Source organism: Trachemys scripta, chromosome 6 (assembly GCF_013100865.1).
Source record: "Trachemys scripta elegans isolate TJP31775 chromosome 6, CAS_Tse_1.0, whole genome shotgun sequence".
NCBI classification, from domain to species: domain Eukaryota; kingdom Metazoa; phylum Chordata; order Testudines; family Emydidae; genus Trachemys; species Trachemys scripta.
Window position 1 is genome coordinate 65450152 of NC_048303.1, and position 16189 is coordinate 65466340.

Genomic DNA, 16189 nt, shown 5'->3' on the forward strand with positions numbered 1-16189 from the left:
ATTGCTAATGTAGGGTCAGATTGAAGCCCTTCCTGTGTGTTTGCTCAAGGAAGAAAGGGCATATAACATGTTTATTGTCCCTTGTACTGGCTAGCCATACTGTGGGTGGAGCAACTTTTGTATTCTTGCTGCTTCCCACCACCTTAGCTTTGGGGATATGTAGGGCTCACATAGGGTATATCCCACCTCCCCTCCACTCAGTTCCTCCCTCCCTTCTGTAGTGGGAAAGGCAGACTGTGACTGAGTCGTAGTCAGTTTCCTGGGGCAGTGAACCAGCATGCTGCCTCGTACACAAGGCTCCTGGTAAAGCCGTCATTGAACTCTACACAATGCATCAGTCAGGTTGACATAACTACACATCTCAGTATTCTTACGAGCCCTGGTGGAAACATGGGCAGATTTCTGAGGAGTACAAATAATAGCACAAGCATGTAGGGACAAAATCAGAAAGCTAAGGCACAAAATGAGTTATACTGAGCAAAGGAGGTAAGAAGACGACGTTTTTTAAATATATTAGGAGCAAGAGAAAGATGAAGGAAAATGTAGGCTCTTTACTTAGCAGGGAAGGAGAGCTAATAACATATGACAAAAAGGGGGCTGAGGTATTTAATGACTATTTTGCTTCAGTCTTCTCTTAAAAAGGTAAATTGTGACCCAATATTTAACACAATTAATATTAACAACGGGGGGTAGGAATGCAACCCAAAATAGGGAAAGAACCAGTTAAAGAATATTTAGATAAGTAAGATGTATTCAAGTTGGCAGAGCCTGATGAAATTTATCTTAGAGTACTTTAGGAACTAGCTGAAGCAATCTCGGTTAGCAATTATCTTTGAGAATTCCTGGAGGAAGGGTGAGGTTCCAGAGGACTGGAGAAGGGCAAGCATACTACCTCTCTTTAAAAGGAGAAGCAAAGAGGCCCTAGAGAATTTTAGACCAATCACCCTAACTTCAATATCTGGAAAGATACTGGAGCAAATTATTGAACAATAAGCTTGTTAGTACCTAGAGAATAATAGTCATAAGTAATAGCCAACATGGATTTGTCAAGAACAAATCATGCCAAACCAATTTAATTGCATTCTTTGACGGGGATCTCTTCTGATGCCTGATAGTTCTTTCAGGAGTACCAAGAACTCCTGATTTTGAAAGACAATTAGTACAGGACTTTAAAGGAGCTACAATAGTTAGTAACGTGGGTCAGGAACCCCTATCAGATAGAGATGCCACACCCTTGCACTCCACTGTGAACCAGCTGCTGAAGAAAGTGTGGCAAGGACATAAAAGGTTGTTACAAGGAGGAAGGAGAAAAATTGTTGTTCTTAACCTCTGAGGATAGGACAAGAAGCAGTGGGCTTAAATTGCAGCAAAGGCGGTTTAGGTTGGACATTAGGAAAAACTTCCTAACTGTCAGAGTGATTAAGCACTGGAATAAATTGCCTAGGGGGGTTGTGGAATCTCCATCATTGGGGATTTTTAAGAGCAGGTTGGACAAACACCTGTCAGGGATGGTCTAGATAATACTTAGTCCTGCCTTGAGTGCAGCGGACTGAACTAGATGACCTCTCGAGGTCCTTTCCAGTTCTATGATTCTTATGAAAAACCTCACCTCACTATACCAACCTTCAAGGCAGTGAGGAAAAAATATATTCTCCCCAAGGATGTATGGTCTCTCAGCTCCCCATGGGAGCTTGCGGGGAGGTGGGGACAGAGCCATAACTAGAGGGAAAATTAAACACAATTATGGTACTGCCTTCCCAAAAATTAAGCAGTGGTGTTGATAATCAATTGAGCAAAAAGTTTACCAGATCATGACTGCTACATTTCACATTGTGAACTATGGCCCAAAGGTCAGGTGGAACTATGGAAAAAGGCCTCCGCCCTAGAAGCTTAAAGTCTATAAGAGTGTAGACCTGGCCTGGCTTCAGGTTTGGGCAACCTTTGCAGGTAAGCCAATGAAAGAATCTTTGCCCCAAGTTTGGAAGCCTGTTGGTCTGCTTTGCTGTTCCATCGAAAGACTGTGGTCTCAATAGCAATAGCATTTTTAGCTCAGTGTTCTGGATCTGAGGTTAGTTCTTGTATGTATGAAGGACCTTCAGAGACTCAGTATCCCAAAAAATTGTCCTGTTTAAAATGGACAGCTAGGCCACCATGTTTTACATAAACATAGAAGGAGACACCAGGTTGTGAATCCCTCTTTTGTGAAACAGTGCAGGTGTGGAGTATTTCGTGTCCTACAAGATGAGCCCCATCACCATGTATCCAAGGGGGAAAGAGAACACAATCACAGATAGGGCTGAGCTGAAACAAATCTTCACAAACTGGCAGATCAGATTTTCCTCTACTACAGGACACCAGCAGTGGATCTCGTCATAAATCACCCAAACAAGAATCTCTGCTTCTCATCATGGTATCAAAAAGATCATAGTAACATGATACTCTGTAAGAGGCTGTTACATGGCTTTATACTAAACTCTGTTGTTGTAAATGTACTGCCAAATTTCAGAAGAGACAATGGTTTGAAGATAGTAGCTCTTATTGCTTAGACAAGTATGGCTCTTTACTCTGTTGCAAATGACCATAGTCAGTATGATTCATGCTTTTGAGTCTAGTCTCAGATCATCACTCAGAACCACAATACCTGCTTCATCACAATATGGGAGTATTCTCCCAAAGGGCTTGCCTTCTGACCTGGAGATCCATGTGCATGGTGTATCTCAGAAGGTGGTTCTTGACTTCTGAGGTGCCAGAAGGACATTTAACAGAAGGACATACAAGTCCAAGTGGAAAAAGCTTTTAATGCAGTACAAACAAACCCCATGGACTCCCTTACTTGCCTCATACACAAACTGCTTAATTATCCTGTTTACCTGCCTGGGTTTAATTTAGAGTAACAGCATCCAGATACATTTGACAGTACTTGTGGTTTATTGTGAACTGATTGACGATAGACCCAGTGTCTTTGTAGCAACTTGTCATCTAATTTGTGCACCATTAAGAAAGCCTTTTGCAGTATAGGATGTTAATGTCCTGATAAAGCTGATGAACTGCTCATTTTGAACGGCTCTGTTCCTGTGATAGCTAGGAGTGGGAGTATCAATCTGATGAGCCAAAGGACTGCTTTTTGAAGTTGAAACAGACGGCAGCACATATACTAAAATTTGGTTGCAAGAGCTCATAGCAGAGTTGGATGGCAAAAAGACACACCAAGAAGTCTTTGTGCCATCTAACTCTTCTCTGAGTTCTCAATATAAAATATGGTCTGTTTCAACTTCAAAAAGTAGTCCTTTGGCTCATCAGACTTATTTTCCCTCATGGCAATCAAGAGAGCTCACCAGTAGGGGAAAGCTGTCTGAGAAATGGGACTGGAAACCAGCTCCTGTGACAGCCTCAGGGACAAGATTGCCTCATTTTTTGCTTCCGAGAGGAGGGAGAGAGGACTTGTCCCTGAATCTGTCTCAAGAGCCTTTTTTCTTTAAACAAATTCCTTGAGCATCCAGCATAGAAAATTTTGGTCAGCAAAGTACAGATGATTCATTGGCTGGAGTCATTGCTGGAGATCAATGAGTTCGGAAATCTGCTACTACTAATAGCCTTTCATGCACAAGAGCTCCTTCCTGTGCTGACCCCGTCAAACAACACAAAGAGTATGAACTGGGCAGTCAGAAGGAAGAGTGTTAGGTGAAAAGCTGTTACGAACAATTCTCTATTCATTTCTTCCAACAGCAGCTCCATGGGGTGAACCACCTCTGGTTTCCCAAGTAAGATGCAGGAAGCCAACCTCAGAGGCTGGAGCCCAGTTGCTATTACTAGAGACTGGGGAAGCATTTGAGGGAAGAGAAGTCATTAATGGGTGGATGATGGGGAGCAAGTAGCAAGGAGGTTAAAAAAGCAAGGGACCCATTTCTACCCTCATCTTCTATATCCATGCACAATAATATTCATCTCTCCTAATCCTATAGAAATGTGCCTTTAATCTTCAGTAATGACCCTTGGACTTTGGCTCCTATCCTCAGCCTTCCTACCAGTAGTCCCAATCTGACAAACCCACTCTGGATCAGCAAACCGGGTCTAGGAGTTGGCAGTTTGAGAGGCGCTGTGCTCCTAAGACAGCTTCAGCTCCTGGACTCAGCTGTCCTTCTGTCTCCTTCTAATCCCCTGTAATGTTCAGATGGAATGGGATGGGGCAAGGCTGAACTAGAACTAAAGCTTTGTCAGGAGTGCAGTTAATGGTTCAGCTAAGTCGAGGTAGGCAACCTATGGCACGTGTGCCAAAGGAGGCACACGAGCTGATTTTCAGTGGCACTCACACTGTCTGGTCCTGGCCATCAGTCCGTGGGGCTCTACATCTTCATTTAAAATTAAATTAAACTTCTTAAATATTTTATAAAAACCTTATTTACTTTACATGCAACAATTGTTTAGTTATATATTATAGACTTATAGAAAGAGACCTTCTAAAAATGTTAAAATGTATTACTGGCATGTGAAACCTTAAATCAGAGTGAATAAATGAAGATTCGGCACACCACTTCTGAAAGGTTGCCGACCACTGAGCTGTCTATGCTGTAGTGGCTCCTTCTGTGTTTTTTCCAAAAGTAATTGTGCATTGAGTTTAAGCTAGGGCAGATCAGTGATGGTAGTTTTTCCGTGTGTGTGTGTGTGTGTGCGCGCGCGCGCGTAAACTGGCAAAAAAGTACTAGACAACTTCAGGAATTCCCTTTCTTTTTTGGATATCCAAAATCAGGAATCCCTCGTCCAATTGACTTCAGATTTTTTAGAAACATTCTACTTCAGCTCCCACAACTGACCTACTAATTTCCAGGTATATTTGACTATTTTGTGGATTTTAGGGGGACCAACATCATGCTTTAAACAGATAATCTGCTGCAATTTTAACTGTGGAGCTATTATATATCACTCCACAGTGGTTGGACCAAACAGACAAAAAATTCTTCCTGTTCTTTCAGCTGTGTTCACACTTCCTGCTTTGCTCAATCCGTACATTCATTTGATATGTTAAATGTGAACAGAAACTGTGTTGAAATCAACGGTTAAAAATAAATGAAATCATCTAACGATGACTTGGGCTTTGGGTATGAAGTCCTAGGTATGGCAGCAGCTGACAAGTATAACTTTGTGAGAAAGAAAATTGAAGCTAAAATATATGTAATCACAGTAATATGTTACTTAACATTTACGTTGCTCTGATCTCCAAAATGCTTCACAAATATTAACTCAATTTTCACAACATACCTGTGAGGTATGTAATGAAGATTATCCTCATTTTCAGACAAGGTATGATTAAGAAAATTGCCCAAGACTACAAAGAAAGTCAATGTCTAAGTAGGGATGAGAAGTTATGAATACCCAGTTGCCAGTCTTGTGTTCAGATGACCAGACCTATACTCATCTACTATAAATGAAAAGTTATTTTTGGAGGGGGTTTAAATTAGTATTTAAACCTATTTAATAACTGATATGCTGTGGATTTTTTATGCTGCAAACAATTTTCATACCATTGTTTTAACTTTGTTTTTGTCTTTTTGCAGCCTTATGTTTTCACGGATCCACCTACCATAAGAGTTACTCATGGAAGGATTTTCTCAGAAGTTACTTGTTTTTTCCATCATTTGACACACACAGTGCGACTCTACAAAGTTCAGGGTAAGAGGTTTTAAAACTGCAGTTACACGTGTCATTTTATTTTCTGGCTAATTTTGTTGTTCAGTTTGGATCTTACATTAGATTTCCTGTGCTTTCATAACTTTTTATGCTTAGTACAGTGCTGGTCTAGGAATTGCCTTCTGATTGCAGCATTCACTGGGTTTAAGGACAAATGACCTATTCTTGTGTCTTGCAGCAGTCACTCAACTAAAGGCAGACTTAAATCCAACAAATCTTCCTGGCGGAGGACTCCCTCAACATTGGGAAATTCTCTTATGGTGTACGGCTGCCAAAGTGGCTCCTACACCATAGAAGCATAGACTTTAAGGTCAGAAGGGACCATTATGATCGTCTAGTTTGATCTCCTGCACAACGCAGCCCACAGAATCTCTCCCACCCACTCCTGTATCAAACCCCTAACCTATGTCTGAGCTATTGAAGTCCTCAGATCATGGTTTAAAGACTTCAAGATGCAGAGAATCCACCAGCAAGTGACCTGTGCCCGCTGCAGAGGAAGGCGAAAAAAACCCAGGGCCTCTGCCAATCTGCCCTGGAGGAAAATTCCTTCCTGACCCCAAATATGGTGATCAGCTAAACCCTGAGCATGTGGGCAAGACTCACCAACCAGACACCCAGGAAGGAATTCTCTGTAGTAACTCAGATCCCACCCCATCTAACATCCCATCACAGGCCATTGGGCATATTTACCGCTAATAGTCAAAGTCCAATTAATTGCCAAAATTAGGCTATCCCATCATACTATCCCCTCCATAAAATTATCAAGCTTAGTCGTGAAGCCAGATATGTCTTTTGCCCCCTTGGAAGGCTGTTCCAGAACTTCACTCCTCTGATGGTTAGAAACCTTCATCTAATTTCAGGTCTAAACTTTCTGATGGCCAGTTTATATCTATTTGTTCTTGTGTCCACATTGGTACTGAGCTTAAATAATTCCTCTTCCCTCCCTGGTATTTATCCCTCTGATATATTTATATAGAGCAATCATATCTCCCCTCAGCCTTCTTTGGTTAGGCTAAACAAGCCAAGCTCTTTGTCTCCTTTCATAAGACAGGTTTTCCATTCCTCGGATCATTCTAGTAGCCCTTCTCTGTACCTGTTCCAGTTTGAATTCATCCTTCTTAAACATGGGAGACCAGAACTGCACACAGTATTCCAGATGAGGTCTCACCAGTGCCTTGTATAATGGTACTAACACCTCTTTATCTCGACTGGAAATACCTCGCCTGATGCATCCCAAGACCGCATTAGCTTTTTTCACAGCCATATCACATCCTGTGATCAACCAATACTCCGAGATCCTTCTCCTTCTCTGTTATTTCCAACTGATGCGTCCCCAGCTTATAACAAAAATTCTTGTTCTTCTTCGAGTGATTGCTCAGGTGTGTTCCACTATAGGTGTGCGTGCTCGCCACGTGCACCAGTGCCGGAAGTTTTTCCCCTAGAGGTATCCGTAGTGGGGGAGCACCGCTGCGACCCCTGGAGTGGCACCAATATATTGCGCCATAAAGGGGCCTGCATGCTCCCCCCACCCTCAGTTCCTTCTTGCCAGTGAAGGTAGTCGGAACTTGCTCCAGCCTTGGCTGCAGCATTTATAGCCTTAGTGGTATCTAGCTCACTGAACGGTTTCTTTGCTGAACTTTTCTTTCGTTAGTGCCTGGCTCGGGGCATGCCCCATGGCCCAGGCTTCAAGTCGCGCGACTCTTGTCGCAACGCTATGCGCAGAAGTGATCCACACACTCAGTGTCCTCGCTGTCTGGGCGAGGCTCACATTAGTGAGCGTTGTAAGATTTGCCGCTCCTTCAAGCCTCGGACAAAGCGGAAGCATGAGATCCGACTCCACGCTTGGCTAATGGAGTCGGCACTGGCCCCGGCACCGGCGCGTCGACCCGGCACCGCGTCTTCGGTGCACAGCGAGGCACCGTCGTCGACTCAGCACTGTTCTCCCAGTAAGAAGCAAGGGAAGACTCAGCAGCGCTGAGAGAAGCAGAGGGGTGAGGCCAGACCTGAGTTGGGCAGCCCATGATCCCCGTCGGGACAGAGACCTCCGACTCGCGCTGAGCGGAGTAGTGCAGTCCCGTCCGCGTGAGCCTTGTCTGAAGTGCGCATGCCTTCGACACCTTCGACATGCCTGCGCCCATCAGCCCTCCCCGGAGGTATCGGAGGTTGAGGTACCTTCCAGGGTCGAGGTGCCAAGCAGAGGCCTGCGTCATACGTCAACTCCATCTGCCGGCTCTTCTGCGAGCAAGGTGCACTAAGAGCTGCTTAGGAGGGTGGCAGCAAATCTCGAGCTCCTGATTGAGGAGATGGAGATGGAGGAGCCCTCTGACATGTTGTTTAATGTCCTCGCCTCCTCGGTACCGGGGCGGGTGGCCCTCCCATTCCATCATGGGATGGCCAACATCACCACCGGCCTCTGGCAGACCCCAGCCCCTCTTGGCCCCATTTCCAAGAAGGCCAAAAAGAAGTATTTCATCCCCGCAAGGGGTCATGAGTACCTATATACCCACCCAGCTCTGAACTCAGAACGGCCAGCCCGCACCCACACCAAAGGACAAGGACACTCGGAGACTTCACCTTTGGGAAAAAGGTTTATTTGTCTTGCCAGTTTCCAACTCAGAGTGGCCAGGCACTGCTGAGCTGTTATGAGTTTAATCTCTGGGGATCCCTCCCCAAGTTCGAACCCCTTCTTCAAGACAAGGACAAGAAGGAGTTCCGGGCTCTGGGTGAAGGTGGTGCGTTGGCGGCCAAAGCACTTCTCCAGGCGGCTTCAGACGCAGCAGATGCAGCTGCTCGGTCAATGGCTTCGGCGGTCTCCATGCGAAGGGTGTTGTGGCTCTCGCTTTCGGGGCTGTCTGTGGAGTCCCAGTCGATAATGCAGGACCTGCCATTTGATGGCAAAGCGTTATTTGCGGACCAGATAGATACCAGTCTGCATGGGATGAAGGACTCCTGCACCGCCCTGCAGACTCTGGGCCTCTATGTCCCGCCTTCTAAGGACAAGCCCAGGCCTCCAACCTCTGCTCCTCCGGCTCAGGGCAGATCGAACCCCCTCCTAAGTGGCAGAGAGACCAAAGCCGTCGGTCCTAACGCCAATCCCGTTCGGCCCGAAGGCCAAGAGGCTGGGGAAACAGCGTTTTTGACTCGTTGAGGGGGTTCACCATGCCTGTTGCCCGTGTACCCCCCCCCAGTTAATAAAGTTGCATTTTATCAACTGTTTATCAGCTTTCCGACTGCAATGGTCCCGTATAACATCGGACCAATGGGTCCTCAGCATCATCTCCCAAGGGTACAGGTTGCAGTTTGTTTCAACCTCGCCCCCCCCCCCCCCCCCCCCACCATCCCCCATCTCGGGAGCTGGCTGGAGACCCGGAGCATACCCTCCTCCTCCGCCAGGAGGTAGAGCGCCTCCTCTCCCTGGGAGCTGTGGGAGAGGGTACCTCGGGAATTCCATGGCAAGGGATTTTACTCCAGGTATTTCCTCATCCTGAAGGCGAAGGGCTTCGGCCCATCCTCGACCTGCGGAATCTCAACCAGTTCCTGGTTCGTGGCAAATTCCGCATGATGTCCTTAGCCTCTATTATTCCATCCTTAGACCAGGGGGATTGGTTTGCAGCGCTGGACCTCCAGGATGCGTACTTCCACATCTTCGAGGGTCACAGCCGTTTCCTCCATTTCCTGGTGGGTCAGGACCACTTCCAGTTTACGGTCCTCCGCTTTGGCCTCTCTACTGCCCCCAGGGTATTTACAAAGTGTATGGCGGTGGTGGCGGCCCACCTCAGGAGGAAAGGGCTGCAGATCTTCACCTACCTCGACGACTGGCTGCTCAAGGGTCGGTCTCGGTCTCTGGTGCAGCAGCAGATGAATTTCCTGCTGGACACCTGTGCAGCTCTAGGCCTACTGGTAAACAAGCAGAAATCCATGTTAATCCCAGTTCAGCGCATAAGCTTTATAGGGGCTCTATTAGATTCCCAGGTGGCCACGGCCTCCCTCCCACGGGACAGATTCGAGATGCTCAGGGCTCTCATAGCCTCGGTCACGGCCTTCCCGGTAACCACAGCACGCGTGTGCCTTCAAATCCTAGGCCACATGGCAGCATGCACCTATGTGGTGCGACATGTCAGGCTCCGGATGAGGCCCCTTCAGCTTTGGCTGGCCTCCCGGTACTCCCAGGCCAGGGACGGCCTGGACAAGGTCATCCCGGTGCTGCCAACGGTGGTGACAGACCTCCAATGGTGGTCCCTCCTGAGCAACATGCTCCAGGGTATCTCCTTCTGAGAGTCCCCTCCCTCACTAGATCTAGTGTCCGATGCCTCGGACCTGGACTGGGGAGCCCACGTGGGGGACTTTGGGACCCAGGGTATGTGGTCACCAGGGGAACTAACCCTGCACATAAACGTCAGGGAGCTCAGGGCCGTACGCCTGGCATGCGTGGCCTTTTGCCAGCACATACAGGGCAGGGTGGTCAGAGTCCTCACAGACAACACGACCGCCATGTATTATGTCAACAAGTGGGGGGCACGCGTTCCCGGGCTTTATGCCAGGAAGCTCAGCTCCTGTGGGAGTTCTGTATAACCCATGACATACTGCTGCCCGGCAAGAGCAACACACTCGCGGACCGCCTGAGCAGGGTGTTCTCCCAACATCACAAGTGGTCCCTGCACAAGGAGGTGGCCAGGTGGATCTTCCTACAGTGGGGCACTCCCCAGGTAGACCTGTTCGCCACTGCCCAGAATTGCCTGTGCCCACGATTCTGCTCCAGGGCGGGAGAGGGCGATGGGGCGATATCGGATGCAATCCTGATCCCATCGTCGGGGCCCCTGTTTTACGCCTTCCCGCCCTTCCCCCTAATTGGCAGGATCCTACAGAAGGTGAAGTCAGATGGGGCGAGGGTTATCTTCATAGCCCCGGATTGGGCCTGTCAACATTGGTATGGGACCCTACCGCAACTCTTAGCGGCCCCCCCTCACAGACTGCCGCTCCGCCCGGACCTCCTCTCCCAGGAGGACGGTCGTCTCCTCCATCCCAACCTAGCCACGCTCCACCTGACAGCGTGGCTGCTCTATGTTTAAATGAGGAGGAAGGGAGGTGTTCTGAGGATGAGAGAAGGGTCCTGCTGGAAAGTAGAAAGTCCTCCATGCATCGAACCTACCTGGATAAGGTGGTATAGGTTCTCTAGGTGGGCGAGAGATAGAGGTTCCTCTACCTCTTCCATGTCTATCCAGCTTGTCCTCGATTACCTCCTGTCCCTTAGGACCCAAGGACTGGCAACCTCCTCCATCAGGGTGCACCTGGTGGCCATTTCGGCTTTCAATCCCCCGGTGCAGGGCCTGTCTGTGTTTTCACATGACGGCCCGGTTTCTGAAAGGGTTAGATCGGGCATTCCCTTACGCCAGGTCCCCGGTCCCGCTCTGAGACCTGAACCTAGTGCTCTCCCACCTCTCAGGGCTTCCCTTTGAGCCATTAGCCACGTGTTCATGGTCCCAGTTGTCGTGGAAGGTGGCATCTTAGTGGCTATCACCTCAGCCTGTTGGGTTTCGGAGCTCAGGGCCCTGACCTCTGAGCTGCTGTATACGGTCTTCCATAAGGACAAGGTGCAGCTCCGCCCTCACCCTGCCTTTTTGCCAAAGGTAGTCTCGGCTTTTCATATGGATCAGGACATTTTCCTCCCGATCCTCTGCCCTAAGCCCCATTCCACCAATGAGGAACACTGCCTGCACATGTTAGACGTGCGCAGAGCGCTGGCTTTTTACCTGGACAGAACCAGGCCATTTAGGAACTCGCCCCAGCTGTTCATTGCATTGGCCGAGCGCATGAGGGGACAACCGGTGTCCACCCAGTGGATTTCCCGCTGGATCACCTCGTGCATTCACACCTGTTACGACCTGGCAGGGATTCCCCCGTCTCCTAATGTGAAGGCTCACTCGATGAGAGCCCAGGCCTCATCAGCAGCCTGTGTGGCTCATGTCCCTATTCAGAACATCTGTAGGGCTGCTACGTGGTCCTCTGTCCTCACTTTTTCATCGCGCTATGTGATCATCTCCCGAACGAGGGAGGACGCTGGGTTTGGTAGGGTGGTGCTCCGCCCAGGTAACCCTTAAAGCTTTACACTTAAACTCCTACCCGCCTCCATCAGGTATAGCTTGGAGTCACCGATAGTGGAATACACGTGAGCAATCACTCGAAGAAGAAAGGACAGTTACCTGTTCCGCCCTCCTTTCCCTCTGTCAGAGTTGTTTGGCAAGAAGGAACTGAGGGTGGAGGGAGTCCTCGGGAGCCAAAAAAATCTTACCACGTTATAAGTGAAACCATGTTATATCGAACTTGCTTTGATCCACCGGAGTGTACAGCCCCGCCCCTCCGGAGCACTGCTTTACCGCGTTATATCGGGTCGCGTTATATCGAGGTAGAGGTGTACTTCTCTCTATAAGGGTAGACATTAACATGGAAGGAAAATTGATCGAGGGGAATTGGAACATTGTTATGCTATGGGGAGAGCTCTATAGAACTTGGTTTTTATTTTTTAATAATCAGAAATTGTAAATATACTTTTAAATTTAGGATTGGAAGGTGAGTCTCTTGAGCTGTCCAATATTGTGGACATTAGAGGAGAATACAATCGTGAGATTGCAATGAGAATTTCATCTGACGTAAACAGCCAAAACAGGTTTTACACTGACCTTAATGGATATCAGGTAATTACCATCTGTTAATTCTGAATATAGTGACTATGACAATTTAGAATCATCATAATACTTGTTTTTTTAATTGATTTTTTTTTGTCTTATTTACCCAAGCAAATAATAGTTTAGTATGAGAATGTTAATTATTTTGAAAGTAGGTATTGATTTAAATATATACTATTTTTCCTGACATGCCTTAGATGCACTTAAATTCTATGAATGGCTTTTCCAAGATTCAAAAATGTTTATTTTAGGCTGGTTTGTCATGACAGACAGACATTTGTTGTATACAAAAACTGTGTTTGGTTATAACAATATGATGGTACTAATATATCCTTTGTTTATAGACTACTATTATTATTATTTTAATTTTGTATGATGCTTCAGACGTCTTCAAAAATCTCCTCTGTGCATGAATATTGGAAGGAGGAGGAGATATTTTTAAAAATTAATTTCATTTTTCATTATTTTTGAGTGCCATCAGCATTGTGTGTACTGCAGAATATGTAGAATACTCAGATTTTTGTCTCAAACTTCAGTCTACGTAATGTACTAAAGTAGATGTTAGTAGTCCTGGAAGTTAGCATGTTACAAATATTGGAGAGACTTTCAAAGAGAAATATATGTTCCATTTCAAGGCAATTTAAGATTTAAATAACTTCTCAGAGTTTGTATTTTGGCATCTGCTCTGTCAAGAGGCCATGAAATTCTGCAGAATCTAAGAAACCAAAAATTCTGTTTTCATACTCCCCAACATTGATAAAGTGATAGCATCCATGGCAAAGGACATGATATTTCCTGAGGAAGGTGCCTTCTCTTAAAAAAGCAAAACAACCCACCAACCCCAACAAAGAACAAACCCTTGCAAACAGCAAAGTAGAATCCACCCTTAAAATGGACTTCAAAGCTACATCAGTTGTATCAAGAACATTTCTGGCAATCACATTTTTCTCAGTCCACATTGTGATCACCTGAAAAACAGTTCTCTGGGTCAAAGCATAAAAATAAATTGAACTAAGAGGTCATTAACAAATCATCATACACCCTATAGATATGTTGTATTCCTTTCCTTTTCTGTCTTGTCTATTTAGATTATACGATACTTGGAGCGGATGCTGGCTCTTACTACATGTTTGCACAGTGCCTAGCAGGCCCTGATCTTATTTGGGACCTCTAGCGGCTACTATGAGGCATATAAATTATATAATAATTGATTTGGAACATAGTAAGACATAATATTGATGATGCATCTGATGGGAAAGAATGCAGACCATTTTTTTAGCTATGTTAGCTCTGTGGTGTTTGTAGAAGTAAAAAGTAGTAAAAACTTTTGTTTCACTATTCTCACCAGATATGATTCTGAGTACATAGGGACCCAGATCTGTCGAGTAAGAAATTGCCATTTTATTTAATTATTTCAAAGTAGTACTGCACTTATTTAAAACTTCACTTGATTTTTTTTTATTTAACTAAAGAACATTTAATAGTACTATACATTCATCTATACAGATCGCAAGAAATGTCTGTAGATTTCTATTATTTATATCCGTGCTAGAAATCCTAGGAATAATTCTTATACTACTTTGAGCTTATTCACAATCTACTTTCTAAACAAGAAGAAAAAAAAATTCTCTCAAAAATACTGCTCCTCATGCTAAGAGCCATTACAATTCTTTATGCAAATTCCATTGAAGGACCTTTCATTTTTTGAAAACTACTTTGAACTACAAGTATGTGTAAGTTACACCACTTCTGAAGTAATGTTGGTCATAAGTCCCTGCAAAGCTGAATGATATGGTGGAGGGACTTGCTTTGGTGTCTATCAATTGTTGCTCCCAAAGCATATAAGATAAATGCCTAGAAAGATATTTTGCATTTTTTTACATATTTAAATATCAATGGAATGTACTGATGTTAATTTTGATATTGTAGATTCAGCCCAGAGTGGCAATGAACAAATTGCCTCTTCAAGCAAATATCTATCCAATGACTACAATGGCTTATATCCAGGATGATGGCATTCGTTTGACTCTACATGCTGCTCAGTCTCTAGGTGTTACAAGCTTGAAAAGTGGTAAGTACAGTATGGGAAAGGTTTTCAAAATCTGACCTACATATTAAATCACCTCAGGTATTCAGAGGATTGTTTCACAGATTACTATGCTGCATAGTATCCATTCCTTGAGAACGTAAAGAAAAAGGAAACATTTTTACTGTGTCTAAAACATTACAGTTTGTAGTGTGAGAACTATATTAGGAGCATGGGAGTGGCCATTCTGAATCAGAATACTAGTGTCCAGCTACTCTAGTATCCTATTTCCAGCAGTGACGAGCACTAGTTGCTAAGAGGAAGCCATGCAGTAGTCACATACAAGATTTGGGGGAGGGATAGCTCAGTGGTTTGAGCATTGGCCTGCTAAACCCAGGGTTGTGAGTTCAATCCTTGAGGGAGCCACTTGGGAATCTGGGGCAAAATCAGTACTTGGTCCTGCTAGTGAAGGCAGGGGGCTGGACTCGATGACCTTTCAAGGTCCCTTCCAGTTCTAGGAGATGGGATATCTCAATTAATTAATTTATTTATTTATTTATTTATTTACTCCCACAAAGTCCTGTGGCACCTTTAAGACTAACAGATGTATTGGAGCATAAGCTTTCATGGGTGAATGCCCACTTTGTCGGATGCTCCAATACATCTGTTAGTCTTAAAGGTGCCACAGGAGACTCTGTTGCTTTTTACAGATCCAGACTAACACGGCTATCCCTCTGATACTTGACTCTCACAGAAACTCTCTTTCTAACTCCCGTTAGTTAGAGGTTATTTTATGTCCTTAAGGAGATGGGATTACATCCAATCCATTGCTCTTGGGTTTTTTTAATGTTCGCTTTTATAATTCTGGATAGTTTTGTTTATCTATAAAAGTATTTTTTTGAATCCTGCTAAGCTTCTGGCTTCAGTGATACCTTATTGCAGTGAGTTACACCATCTAATTTTGTGTTGTGTGAAAAAGTATGTTCTTTAATCAGTTTTGAATTTTCTACCTTTTGATTTAATTGAATTTCCCCTTATTCTTGCATTGTAAGAGAAGGTGAATAGAAGTTTACTATCTACCAACCCAGTTCATAAAACTAGTTTTTAGTATTTACTTTTATGCATAAAAGTGTTCATGAATAAATCCTGTTTAAGCATATGAAGTGGTGCTGAAAGATGTGTATAGTACTCTAGGTGCTATCTCAATAGATCCTTATGTACTATCTCCTCCCACCCCCTTAAGGGCATGTCTACACGACAAAGTTACAGTGCCGGCAGTTACAGTGCCGCTCAGAGAGCGCAGAAGAAAAACTGTTGTTGTGTGTTCACACTGACAGCTGCCTGTGCAATAGCATGTTCACACTTGTGGCACTTGCAGCGGTATTCAGAGTGGTGCACTCTGGGCAGCTATCCCACAGAGCACCTGTTTCTCTTTTGCCACTAAGCCTTGTGGGAAGGCAGAGGAGGTCATGGGGCATCCTGGGTCCTGTCCCAATGACCCGTGATTCATTGCTTCGCATTGTAGCAATCCCTGTGCTTCCGTCCACATTTGACGCCATCTTTCAACAGTTTGTGTACTGCACGCCCTGCCTCTTTCGGATTGCCGGAATGGATCCCGAACTGCTGACCAGGATGATGCTCGCTCTGACCAACACATCACGAGTGGCAGTGGAGTTATTCCTTAAACTACAAAGGCAAGAGGAGTGCGACATTGATCTTGCCACACATAGTAGTTTGCTTGTGGCATTCAGGGAGGTCTGACCACAGTGGAACGCTGCTTTTGGGCTCAGGAAAC

The 16189-nt window shown here is 45.3% G+C and overlaps 1 protein-coding gene across 1 annotated transcript in view; it reads left to right on the top strand.

The window, feature by feature from the left end:
* MAN2A1 (mannosidase alpha class 2A member 1) overlaps window positions 1-16189 on the top strand; it is a 209014-nt gene that overhangs the window by 142909 nt on the left and 49916 nt on the right. The window contains exons 16-18 of the mRNA XM_034773035.1: window positions 5553-5667; window positions 12244-12377; window positions 14298-14439. Coding sequence (XP_034628926.1) covers window positions 5553-5667; window positions 12244-12377; window positions 14298-14439 — 391 coding nt within the window. The remainder of the gene's footprint in view (window positions 1-5552; window positions 5668-12243; window positions 12378-14297; window positions 14440-16189) is intronic.